This window comes from Sminthopsis crassicaudata, chromosome 3, assembly GCF_048593235.1.
Source record: "Sminthopsis crassicaudata isolate SCR6 chromosome 3, ASM4859323v1, whole genome shotgun sequence".
Taxonomy (NCBI): Eukaryota; Metazoa; Chordata; class Mammalia; order Dasyuromorphia; family Dasyuridae; genus Sminthopsis; species Sminthopsis crassicaudata.
Genome location: NC_133619.1, coordinates 243,183,831 through 243,197,786, shown reverse-complemented (window position 1 = coordinate 243,197,786; position 13,956 = coordinate 243,183,831). Strand labels below are relative to the sequence as shown.

Here is a 13,956-nt window from a genome sequence, read left to right as displayed (position 1 = left end):
TAAGACTTATTTTGTTGAACTGCATTGATGCTTTTTTTTTTAATTTAACTGAATAACTATATTCCTTCAAACTGTGTAAGATCTTGAAAACAGGTCTATAATTTATTTACTCAAGTTAATATTCCAGGGATATGGTAGAAGAGACCATCTTTTTTTTAGGATAGTTTTTCCTTGAAAAAACAATTCTTGAGAACTGGATGGCTCAAAATGTTAAGTTAGCAGACAGTTGAGTGAATACCCACTGCTATGGAGATATGAGGAGTTGAGCAAGTGGAACTAGAAAAAAGATAGGAAAGGAATGTCTTGTAAGTCAAACTGGTAGGTAATACAAGCAAAGGAGCTTTACTCAAAGTAACCTTAGTGCTATTCCTTATTAAATATCCTTCTCCCTCTCTGACTAATTAAATCTCTTTTGACAACTGCTGCTGACCTAGAAGTGTCTCATTTTCTTCCAATATCAAACCTATATTATTGAGGGGAAGGATCTGAGTCAGGGCCACTTCAAAGTAAAGGATAATTATCATCTTTAAGCATCTTTACCTCTATAAATAGCAACATAAAATTACAGACATATCAACATATAGAATTTTCATGAGATGTAACTTGTTGGGATTTAATTTTATGTTCATAATTTAAAATTCATACTTACGAAATTATACTTTGTAGAATCTGCTAAAATGCATAGCCAAAATGAAAAGGTAATTCAGCAGTCCTTCAACTACTGATTTCATAGCACAATTTTATGTAGTATAGCACATACCTCAGAATTAGAAAAACAGGATATTGACTGAACTGACAAAACATTTCTCATTAAGCATATAAAGAATAATCACTTCATACAATAAATGTATTTCTTAAAAAGTGGCATACATTGAATTTTTCTAAATTCATTTCATGAGCACTGGAGAAGTTCAATATTTAAATGAATATAAAATACATACACACACACACACACACACACATATATATATATATCTCCCTTCTTCATGTCTCAGCTAATAGTAATTAGAAGACTCCCTCCTCCCAGAAAAGTCATCCTTTTTATAATCCATGTTGTAAATTGTTAAACTATGCCTACAAAAATGAATTATTGCATGTCCTCAGAAATGATTATCAAAATTATTCTTGTACCACATGACAAATATGGAAATATGTTTTAAAGGATTGTATATATTTAATCTATATCAGATTAATTGCTGTCTTGGGGAAGGGAAGGAGGGAGAAATTTTTCAGACATAAAAATCTTACAAAATTAAAGTTGGAAACGATCTTCATATGTATTTGGAAAAATGAAATATTATTGAGAAAAAAAAAGTGCACTGCTAGAATGGTGAACTCACCCGATCATTCTGAAGAGTAAGTAGGTACTATACCCAAAAGGCAAATTGTGCATACCTTTTGATCCAGCAATACCAATACAAGTATCTCTATATCCCAAAAAGATCATAAAAAAGGGAAAAGGACCTAGATGTGCAAAAATTCTCATAGCATACTACCTTTTCATGGTAGTATGAAGGTATAAACATCAATTGGAGAATAAATTGTGGGATATGACTGTGATGGAATTATAACAAGAATAACAAGTATATATATATATATATATATATATATATATATATATATATATATATATATATATATATATATATATATATATATATATATATATATATATATATATATAAAACAAGAAGGATAGTTTCAAAAAAACCTGGAAAGAATGACATTAGTGATGCTAAGTAAACAGAACAATATGATAACAGAAATGATAAACTGAAAATGACTTTTGATCAGCTATTCTGATCAATACAATGATCCAACACAATTCCAAAGGATTTATTATGAAAAATGCTATCTATCTTCAGAGAAAGAACTGAGTCTGAATAGATCAAAGCATAATTTTTTTTTAATTTCTCTATTTTTCTCTGTTTTTTTCCAACATGACTAACAAGGAAATATGTTTTGCATGATTACACATGTATAACTGATATCACATTTCTTGCCTTCACAATAGGTGGAAGAGAAGTGGAAGGGACAGAGATAATTCTGAACTCAAAAAAATTTTAAATGAATCTTAAAAGGGGCAGCTAGGTGGCGCAGTGGATAGAGCACCAGCCCTGAATTCAGGAGGACCCGAGTTCAAATGTGGTCTCAGACACTTAACACTTCCTAGCTGTGTGACCCTGGGCAAGTCACTTAATCCCAGCCTCAGAGGAAAAAAAAAAAAAATGAATCTTAAAAGTAAATAAGTGTTTTTTTTAATGCCTATGAAAGTCTGCCTACTATGAATAGGGAAATTAGAATTGTACCAACTCTGAGATTCCACCTCAGAACTATTAGAAAGATAAAGATGTTAATGATAAAAGTAAAGTGACACCTATGAGAAAGTAGGCATATGAATACACTGTTGTCCTGCCACTTAGGAAACACACAGAACTCATAGTATGTACAGAATTCTTATTTAAAATACAACATACCACCGCTCCTCCTAATGCAAGACTCAGAAAACTGGCCTTGGAGTCAAAAAGATTAGTTTCGAATTTCATCTCTGATAAATACTAGCCATGTGATCTTAAAAGGATCACTACAATGCCTCTCAATGCCATAGTTCAGTGGTTTTCAAAGTGAAGGTGTCACTATACACTCTTGGGGTGACTCTAAGGGTTATGAGGTCAATCAATTACAGAATGGGAAAATGGGTTACATGCCATTCTCCCAGGGTGTGGCCTTATCTCCAACACAACAACCACCAGCTGCTTCACATACTCAAAACTAACTTCCCCTTACTCCATATCACATGTCACTGATCTGCTATGGCAATGCCAGGACAAGCTCCTTAATGAAGTTATAACATAAATGCCACCCAGTCACCACAGCCACTGCCCAGACAAAATTTTCTGCACTCCAGTTCATCTTGTAGCCTTCACAAGCTCCCCGCAGTTAGTAGGTTTTGCACTTCTGAACAGAAGCTACTGAATAACACTACAAACTCCTAACTTTTCATTTTTTGATGATAACAAAACTTACAATGGATAAAAATACCCGAACAGGTTGCAATCTGTACTGCAGATCTCATTACATTCTGTCATCCAAAACTCTGTTCTCTTCAAATTTTTCTGTTTCCATCAAGGGCACCACTTTCCTTCTATTCAACCTCATCATCATCATCCTTGCTTTATCACTTAACAAATTGCTCCATCCAAAGTAACCAAAAAACTCTTAATTGATAAATCTCATGTTCTAGTCTCAGTTATCATTTTTCTTGATCCTTCTACAGCACTCCACATTTGAAGACTAGAATATTCCTCCTGGCTTGCTGAAAACAACATATGTATTATCTACAAAAACTCTCATTTCAGCATGTAAAAAACTTGGAAACAATCTTCTAATCTAAAATATTATTCTAAAATATTTTATTAAGAGAAAAAAAGGTTTCTGTATGAATAATATTATTTGACATCTTTTAAGTTATTCATTTGTGCATCAATTTTGTAATACATAATTATTAGTATTCAGGACTTGTTTATAATTTATAAATAAGTAAATATACTAGGTTTATAGACTCATTTTTTTTTCTCCACAGGGGTGTACAATGAAAAAAAATTGGGAGCCCAGAGTCCTAGATAATTCTGAAACTCTAACTAGAAAAGGAGTTTAGAGAGAAGGTGCTAATTTGTAGTGGCAGAAGTTATTCACCCAAAGGTCCCTAGACTGATGAAATCAAGGATCAAATTAACAAGAGAAAAAAACACTCATAAGGTCTCATTAAGCTCAGCAAAATTAACTACAAGCAGGATCAGGAAGGGAATGAGGGAAGGAGAGGAAAGAAAAAAGAAGGAAGGAAAAAAAGATGAAAGGGAGACAGGAAGGAGGGAAGGAAAAAGGGGGAAGGAAGGAAGAAGGGAGAGAGAAAGAGAGCAAGGAAAGAGGAAATGAGGGAGGGAGAGAAGGAACGAAGGAAAGGAGAAAAGAAGAAAGGGAGGAAAGAAAGAAGGAAGGGAGGAAGAAAGGAAATCAATACAGATGTTTAAAAATCTCAATAATATTAAAAATTCAAATTCATCATTCATAGATTTTTTTTTCTCTCAGACTTCTTACTTTTAACTTTAGATGCAATTCTAATAAAATCTGGCTACATGGTTCCAAGAAGTGAAAAGGAAAAGATAATAACCCAAAAAAGCAAAGCTGAAAACTTTAGTGGGACAAACTTAGGTCCTGCACATCTCAAAAGTCCCTGAAGGTATGTAAGCTCCATAAATTGTAGAATAGTATTAGCATTCACAATGAACAATCATCAGGAAAAGATTGCATGTATAGTTTATTCGGTTGAAGGCAGAATTCATTTTAGAAAAATTTTAAATAAAAAGACTATCCTCCCCTTCCCAATACATTCTTTCCCCTTCCTCCCAGAAAATTTTGACAATTAAAAGGGGCAAATCTCAATTATATGAAAAATTCACTCATGGAATGTTACCAGAAAAATCATACAATTAACAAAATGATGAGATCTCTTTACTAAGGAAGAAATGAAGGATGGAATATGCATGTAGCACAAACAGTTGTTTCAACAAAATTATGTTGACCTTATAAGAAAGGGAATAAATTCGTAAGGAAAAAAAATATTCTAAACAAAATTTACAGATGAAGATGGGTGGATTGATTTTTTTTTTAAAAAAAGGTGTTTGTTTTGGGAAAAAAATTAATTCCAACATTTCAGGTTTATTTATCCTACTATTTTAAAATTAAATTTATATTATACTGAATTTTATGTTTAAATGTTACATATGATTTGAATTAAAACTCTTCAACTTCTCCCACAAACTATTATTTAGCAGAAAATTTTTCTACAATTAGACAAGAGTTTGGTAAATTTTTTTTTACAGTCATGTTTCAACAGATGGAAAAAGGAATATAGTTTAGCATACATATTTTTCAAGTACAAGGATCAGACACACAATAAGGTAACAATGTTAAATAAGACTTCCAAAAAAAAGGCCATAATTACACAAACATAATGACTAATTAATAGATTAAAAGTCCCTTTTTTAACTAAGGACTTTGTAAACAAAAACAGCACTGGTTTGAATAGAAGTTGATTTCAGTTATATACTGCTAAGTCATCTTAGACATAAATGTGTCTAAGCAGGAGGGAAGAGATAGAGCTTAAAAAAAAATGTGCTTCTATTTCTAAAAATAACACCAAAAACAAGTTTAAAATCCTTAAATTTCTATTTTTATTACACCAAAAATATAAACAACAGAAAAAAAATGGAAGATACAATTATCAGAGATTCATTTATACAGAATCAATAGTTTTTTAAAATTAGTCTTTTTTATCTTTTGATATTTCTCATTATTAGATGTTAGTATTTAATATCACTCAAAATTGGAGAATAGAAGGATAAATGCTTTGTGGTGGATACTATAATAATAAACATTAATGGCTCTAAATTCATATCAATGAAGCATTAATGAAATACATTTTAATAGCTATCATATACAATAGTATAAGCCTTAAATCAATGGAAACAACAAGGAATATAATTATAATATATAATATATTAAATAATTAATATATTAAGTTTAATATATTAAATCTAATTTATTTCCATTGAAACAAACATTAAAATGACCAGAAATATCAATAGGCAAGCATTTTTAAGGAACCTACCAATAGGCTACACAAGATTATAGTATATTAATTTGTATTAAAGTTATACAAAAAGGATCACATTGAGTTGCAAAGAAAGAGAAGAGTCAAAAGACCACATAAACGATAAAAATGGCCACAAAAAAGCAATAAGAACATATATACACCACACACTGAAAACATCCCACCCAGGAACATCTCAGGACAAGAATCAATTATTGGAATCTCATACATGTAACATATACCCTCTCTCCCCATCCAAAAACCTTCAGTAGTTCTCCACTGCCTATTGAACACAAATACAACCTGCTTAGCCAAGCATTCAAGCTCATATACAATCTAGTTATAAAACCTGATTTTACACTCTATTTCCTTTACTGTCATTCATTATAATTCTTTATACCTTCATTATACCTTTTCCTCTATCCCTTTGCCTTCATAGATGTATATAGCCATATTTGCAAGGTTCTCCCCCATTTACAGAAATCCTTTTCTTCACAGATCAAGATCTACCCCTATTCCATGAAGCTTTCTCTTATCTCAATTCTCCCTTCTTTTCCTTGCCCTTGAGTCTCTGGTAGTACTCTGACTTGTCAAAAATTTTATTTAATTTTGAGATTCTACAACATATCAGGCACTGTACTTCACAGATAGGATTGCATAGAATGAAAAAAACAAAATAAAAACAAAAACAAAAACCACAAACTCTACCTTTAAGGTACTTAACTAGTCACTCACTATGTTAACCATCTATGATTTCACAAGTGCTAAGGCAAATTGCAACCAATGGCTAAGGCTGAAAAGGTTATATAACTTGTCCATAATCACAAACTTAGCATAAGTAGTAGTACGATTTGAAACTAGATCCATGTTACCCAAGTTCGGAATTATATCCATCACTCTGTTGTCTTTTTATAATTTCATAGGGAGGATTTTTTGCAATGAACATTTTCTTGGACCTTTAAGGTTTGCAAAGAGCTTTCCATGCATTTTCATTTGTTCTTCACATCCTTGGGAAGTGGCTAGTTCACCTATTATGACTCTCATTTTACAAATGAGGAATCTGTGGCTCAGATCTCTATGACTGATTTGCCCATGATTTCACAAGAACTAAGTGTCAAAAACACGACAAGAATCCAAAGTTTTACGAAATACTTTCTTTACATCCTTACCCTCTGAGTTAAGTAGAGGAAGCATTAGTGTGCCCACTTTATAGATTAATAAACTGAGGATCAAAGAAGCAATGTGACTTTTTCCAGTATCACACAACTAAAAAGCAAAGAAAGGACCCAAGCTCAGGTTTTCTGTATCCAAGATCCATACTTTACTACACATAGTAGCTAACAATAAGGAGTAACATTAGATCCTTTTCAGCTCTAGATTTGTGACCCTGAAACAAGGCAGAAAGTGATGAGAGCAAAGGGTAAGGCGAAAGCTATAATAAAATTTAAGGAGAGATCACTTTTACCTCAAGATTAAGGCATATAGCTTACATAATTTTCACAGATAATCTAGTAAAGGTACTGGGAATCAGGTTTCCATTACACTTCTTTATCAAACTAAATGCTCTCCAAAATTTACAATATTCAGAAAAATGATCCTACAATCCCACTTTTGGAACTACACTCAAAGGAAAGTGGATAATAAAAAGAAAATGAATCTTTAAGAGCCCAATAACTGGAAATGTCTTAATAAATTATGTTAATTTAATAATTTAGTATATTATGGTGCAAAAGTGACAAATATAAAAGGTTATAAAAATAAATTTTATAAAAAGTGATACAATGCAGAATAGCATTCACTGACTACAATTTTTCTTAAGAAACAAGAAAACTTCATTAAATATATGAATAGATTTAAAATGGGCTAACAAAGGAACTAGAAAGTTAAGTGGATACCCTTCAGTTGGGGAATGGCTGAATAAGTTATGGCATATGAATGTAATGAAATATTGCTGTTCTATAAGAAAGGATCAGCAGAATTTCAGAAAGGCCTGGAGACACTTACATGAACTGATATTGAGTGAAGTGAGTAGAACCAGATTATTGTGCATGGCAACAAGAAGATAATGTGATGATCAACTCTGATGGATTTGGCTCTTTTCAATAATGAGGTGATTCAAGTCAATACCAATTAGACTTATGATGGAAAGAACCATCTGCATCCAGAAAGAGGACTATGGGAACCACTATTTAGAATTTTCACCTTTTTTTTTTGTTGTTGTTTGCTTGCATTTTGTTTTCTTTCTCAATCCAATTTCTCTTCTGCAGCATGATAAATGTAAAAATATGTTTTGAAGAATTACACATGTTTATTCTATATTGGATTACTTGCAGTCTAAGGGAGGGGGCCGGAGGAAAGGGAAGGAGAAAAATTTGGAACACAAAGTTTTGCAAAGGGTAAATGTTGAAAACTATCATTGCATGTATTTTGAAAATAAAAAGCAATTATCAAAAAGCTAACAGTAATTTATGATATTGTTATTTTCCTATTAAAATGTGATTAAGATGTAATATAAAATACAAATATGACGTTAAAATGTAATTTGAAATGAAGCAAAGTATAAACAATTTTAAAGTGTCTTCTTTATGACTGACTTCTTATGTTATCACCAGGACTAATAAAATGTCTTATTTTTTAAGGCTCTTAATTTGAATATGGAGAAATGAGAACAAGAAAAGTCAAAGAATAATGCAGTTTGGGGCCTAAACGATGCAGAAGATGTTGATAACAAATAGAAATCTGCATATAGGCGGAATGGTAGGTTTTAGGAGCTAAATAAATAGTTCAGATTTGGACGTATTGATATTCAGGTACCACTAGAACATTCAGATGTTCAGCAAACATATGTGAAGCTAAGGATCATGGGAAAAGTTTGGTCAAGATATATCGACTTAGAGGAGACATATGTATAAATGTAAAAACTGAAGCCATCAGAAAAAATAAAAGTGAAAAAAGACAAACGAGAATCAAGAACAAAGCTCTAATGATCCAATGCAATAAATAAAAAAAAAAGCTGTATAAGACAGTGTGAAAGACAAAAAAAAAAAAAAATCAATCAATAAACACTTAGTAAGCACCTACTACATAAGTACCTACTTTTGGTAGGTACAAATGCTGTGCAAAGCACTGATGTGAAAGGTAAGACTCCCTGCTCTCAAAAAGCTCACAACCCAGTAAGGGAAATAATATACAAACAATTATGTACAAACATGATATATAAAGGATAAACTAAATGTAAATCAACAGAAGGAAGAAATGAGAATTGAGGAGAAATGGAAGAAGCTTCCTGTAGAAGTTAGGGCTTGAATGAAAGTAGGGAAGCCAGGAAGAAGAAATCAGGATTTCAACAATATCACAGATCATAAAAAGGTTCATTCAGTAACTGAGAAATCCCTGATCACCTTGAAGAAAATGTGAGGATGAAAATAACATTTTCATACTAATAATTATGTCTGGATGGTATTCTAGTTGCAACCTAAGGAGATATATAATTTTATCTCTTCTTACAGCTTGGCATGTACAAATTTACTGTTGTACTAGCAAACAATAGGAAGACCAAAGCAAAAAGCAAAATTTAGAGTAGTTTAACATAAAAGGAGCTGTATAATTCTAGAATTTATTAAGGAAAGAGGCTTTTGCTTAGTTGATAAATCTTTAAAGTTCAAAAGTCCATTTTTATCGGCACTTTGTCATAACAGCTTTCTCTTCCAGTTTGATATATCAACCATTACTGTCTAATATGGAAAACTGCTGAATATAATGTACAAAAATGCCATACAATTTCTAGTCCATTTAATCCCTGTTTAGAGGAACAATGAGAAAAAAATTGCTTTCTAATTCCTTCCTTAAGAAATCCTAAAATTGTGTTCAAAGCCTTCAAACTTCAACATTATATTCCCCATTCTTTCTCTCCAACTGCAGGCAAACACAAAAACTTTGACTCCTTTTTTATATCAAATGAACCTCCTCATCTCAAGGTTTTTATTTTGTTCTTCATATTTTATTTTGTTCTTCATACTCAGGATACTGCCACTTTTACAAGAAGCAGAAACAGGATGGTATTAATAAGATACAGGAAAATTATATCTTAATTAATCTACCTTAATTTTTAGATTGATTAAATGTGCAATTCCTTAAATGAATGATAATCAAATCTGGATAAGACACTAAGGAAAATGCTTAATTTCAGGGGCTCTCACCCCATAAAAGTATCCAACCTTCTAACAACATTTTCCTTCACAAAGTTAGCTAATTCAACAAATCCTATAACCTTCATCTAGACTAAGATAGACCAACTGAAATGGCTAAATTTTTCAGAGTATTCATCATATCTTAAAAGAGCTAATCTTCCATCAATAGTATCAGTCCTGAAATAGCCAAAAGCAAAATGGCAGAAACTAGTTTTTATTATGTTTCAAAGTGTTAAAATTCCTATTTTCACCAATATTCATATATACTTCCTAAAAAAATAAACCTCAAAAATACTTCCATTTGTTAGCCAAAAAAGCTTTTCATTTTACTAAAAGTTTCTTGGTAAGTAATAAATATAATTACTTCAAATATACTAACACCCAAAGCAAAATAAAAGCAATTCAGAAAATAGTCATGTCTAATAAAGATTTAAGACACATAAGGGATATTATCATGACAAAAATTCAAGAAAAGGACTAAATTAACCTATTCTTTTATATAGTAAACTCTCTATTCTAAGTTCTAATTAACACTTGTATCAACAGTTTATATATCATCTGTAACATTTTCAAAACACTTGTACATCTACAATATACCCATACTCAACATCAAGCAGAGACAAGCAGAAAAGAAACTAATAAAACCTACCTGATATTTTGCATGATTTTTATTCATTAATATTTCTATAATAGTCATAATAAAATATACTCTTAAAATTTTTAAAAAGGTAGATTACTCTAGATACATTTAAAATAAATAAACCTTAATACAAAATATGACTATAATATTTTAAGCTTTTGCTTAGAAATGTCTTATGTATTTAAGTTATTGCTTGGAAAGTTATTGCTTTGAAAATGTTTATGTAGGGGCAGCTAGGTGGCGCAGTGGATAGAGCACCAGCCCTTAATTCAAGAGGACCAAATCTGGTCTCAGAAACGGAACACTTCCTAGCTGTGTGACCCTGGGCAAGTCACTTAACCCCAGCCTCAGGGAAAAAAAAAGAAAAGAAAATGTTTATGTACATGATAAGGAATTATGAAGATAAGTATTTTCTGTAAGGCTTATTCCACCTTTTGAAATTTAAAAGACAAGCAACATACCACCACAATTCTATTTTTTAATTATAAATGATGCACACCTTTTGATTTGCAAGCACTTTTGCAAAGAATAAAAACATTAGTGATAGCCACTTTAAAAACTAATCCAAAAAACATGGTTCCAAAGCCCATTTCTCAATAAACTCAAATAGTAATGCAATTAAATAAATGTGTTTACTTGTATACATAATAAACTGTTAACTACTAAACTCCCTATGATGGTAGATGGGTTAGGGGAGGGGTAGAGAGGAAGGAAAAGGATTCAGAATTGAGGGAGGGAAGCAAACAGAATTACCAAGAAATTATATATGCCCATTTAAAAGTGAACCAAAGGGGCAGCTAGGTGGCGCAGTGGATAGAGCACCAGCCTTGAATTCAGGAGGACAGAGTTCAAATATGATCTCAGACACTTAACACTTCCTAGCTGTGTGACCCTGGGCAAGTCACTACAGGGAATCTAATTTGAATATCCATTACAGAAATCAAATCTTTCTCCATTAGAGTCAACATGAAATGTAAACCAGAAACTACAATTCAAGGTGGAAAACCTACCACAATTCAGTTAAGATTATCTCTAAACTGGAATCATACCCACAATTTAAAAAAAGAAAAAAACGCATTAAACTCTTACCTGTAAATCTGTTTTTAACCACTTGGAGTCAAACCTAGCCTGGGCAGCTAAACAGAAGGATTCAGAAGACATTTTTTATCTATGAGCCCCTTCCTGGCTCTCAAGACCTATAAGTAAAACACAAATATTTTAAGGAATGTGTGTACACACACATGTTCCAAAAGTCTTAGTGGTTTTAAGCTATTAAACTTAAAAGATTTCGGGGATCCCCTGTGTATACATACATATAAGTATACTACACACACACACATATGTATACATACATATATATACACACACACACAAATCGTTATATTTAAAGGGCAAGAAAAAGGATTTAATTAAACAAAAACTATTCCATAAGGGAGAGGGTTTAATTCAGCAAAAACTATCCCTTTTTCTAAAAATAAGATCCATAACAGGAACATTCTTCAGATCTATAGTATTGCATTTTATATTACATTAAGCAGCTTGTCCGAGATTATTAAAAACAATAGTCAAGTCACAACAAATACCCTCTCCTCCATATGCAAACTGTGCACCCAAAAATAAAACAGGAAGCATCCCTGCTGTGACAAATGACACTGTCAAGGGCTCCGCTGCCATTCTCTCAGACCCGTAAATGGTGCATGAAATAAATAATTGATCATGGATTATTCATCCAAAGCAATAACCGCTATGGGAGGACGCAGAGTGCACACGCACGCACACGCACACACGCAAGAAAGCAAACACAGGCTCCCGATCTCCAGTGCAGTCACCTCTATGTAACTAATCCCAAGAACGGGAGGGCACCCAGCTAGTGCATACGCACGCGTGCACACATTTTCACAAGCGCGCGCAGCAGCAGCCGAGTTGCCCAGCTAGCCGGTCGCCCCGGCAGCAAAGGGCGGAGCACAGACGGGCAGGGGCGGCCAAGGTTGGGGATAGTGCCCGGCGCCAGCCTTGACTCCACTGAACCAAACATGTTTACGCCAGGGCTAAACCCGCCCGCTTCGGTCCCACCCCGGAGACGCAAGGCCCGGCCCCCAGGGGAGACAGCTGCCGCCCGGTGACTGACCCACAAAGGCAGCGGGGCGGCCACCACTGCCTTCCCCGGCCACGATTAACGGAGCCACCAACAGCTCCCTTGGCCTCCGCCGGCGAAGCTCGTCCTCTCACCGCCGGGAGGGACCCGAGGCCGGGAAGCCTCCTTCTCCCCGCCCCTCTCCTCACCGTCAGCCCGCCGGCTCCTCTCCAGTGCAGGACAGCCGCGGCCACCAAACCACTCCCGGACGCCCCAGTTCCTCCGGGTTCCTGACAGCCGTGATAGGGAAGCCGCCGCCACTACCGGCCTTCCCCTACCACTTCCCGCAGGCACCCGGGGCCCGGCCTTACTCAGACCGATCCCCTCCCCCCCACAGCGACCCAGGAAAGGGGGAGGGTCGCGCTACTGAGAGCGGCCTCCTCCCTACAACCCAGCCAATCAGCGTGAAGGGACCCCCACCGACGCAGCCAATCCCAGCGACGTTTCCCCCCCCTCCCTCATTCCCTCTCCACTCTATCATCCTCTTCCTCCTCCTCCTCCCCTGCCCCACTGGGGGACTCGGCCTCAGCCCAACCCATTGGCAGGCTCCGGGAGGAGGGACTTCCGCCTCCGCCCTGCCCCCTGCACCCCTAGTCTCCCTCCCCTATTGCGTCATTACCGCCCCTCCTCCCTACGAGCTCGGGCACAGGCGCCCACCCACCCCGCCGCCTGCTGCTTTCTGGAGTCCTAAACCTCCCTACTGTAATGATTGGAGGAAAGGGAAACTCTGAGCCCTTGAAAAAGACAAATGCTGCCTGTCTCTGTGCATGCGACAGGAGGGAGGAGAGAATAGGATCTGAAAGATGGTTGCAGGCTGAATAGAAATGGGAACAGATGGGATTGAAGCAATAAGGAGAGAAAAAAATAGAAAAGTGGGAGGTTGAATGAAGAACCAGAAGGCAGTGGAAGAGATGAGAGGAATGCCTCCAGGGCCTTGGATTTTTTATTTTAACCTTTTAAATCCTTTTGTTTTTGTTATCTCCAATGCTTTTGCACATTGTCTCAAATATTCATTGCATTAGACGCAAAAGCTCCTGCGTTCCTATGAGAATACAAGCAACTCAAGGGATGTCATCACCTTCAGTATTTAATGCTCCACAGATACAAAAGTAAATAGCTTTGTAATATTTTCCAATGACAGACCCAGTGAAATCGCCACGAAAAGAAAGAAATTGGAACGTTCCAGCAGGCTGATATCTAAAGGTGTCCCCTAGGAAAAACTATCACAGATAAACTCATATTTTACATGAACCCAGTACGTAAAAATGGCTGTCATTTTTTAAAGGACAAATTGGAAAAATATTGCTAACTTTATACGAGAACGTATTTGTATGTTCCT

The 13,956-nt window shown here is 34.9% G+C and overlaps 1 protein-coding gene across 1 annotated transcript in view; it reads right to left on the bottom strand.

The window, feature by feature from the left end:
- HERC2 (HECT and RLD domain containing E3 ubiquitin protein ligase 2) overlaps positions 1-12,886 on the bottom strand; it is a 227,008-nt gene extending 214,122 nt beyond the window's left edge. The window contains 2 exon segments of the mRNA XM_074300310.1: positions 11,573-11,679; positions 12,767-12,886. Of these exon segments, the coding sequence (XP_074156411.1) occupies positions 11,573-11,644 (72 nt within the window). The 5' untranslated portion in view covers positions 11,645-11,679; positions 12,767-12,886.
- Between the last annotated feature and the right edge of the window lie 1,070 nt (positions 12,887-13,956).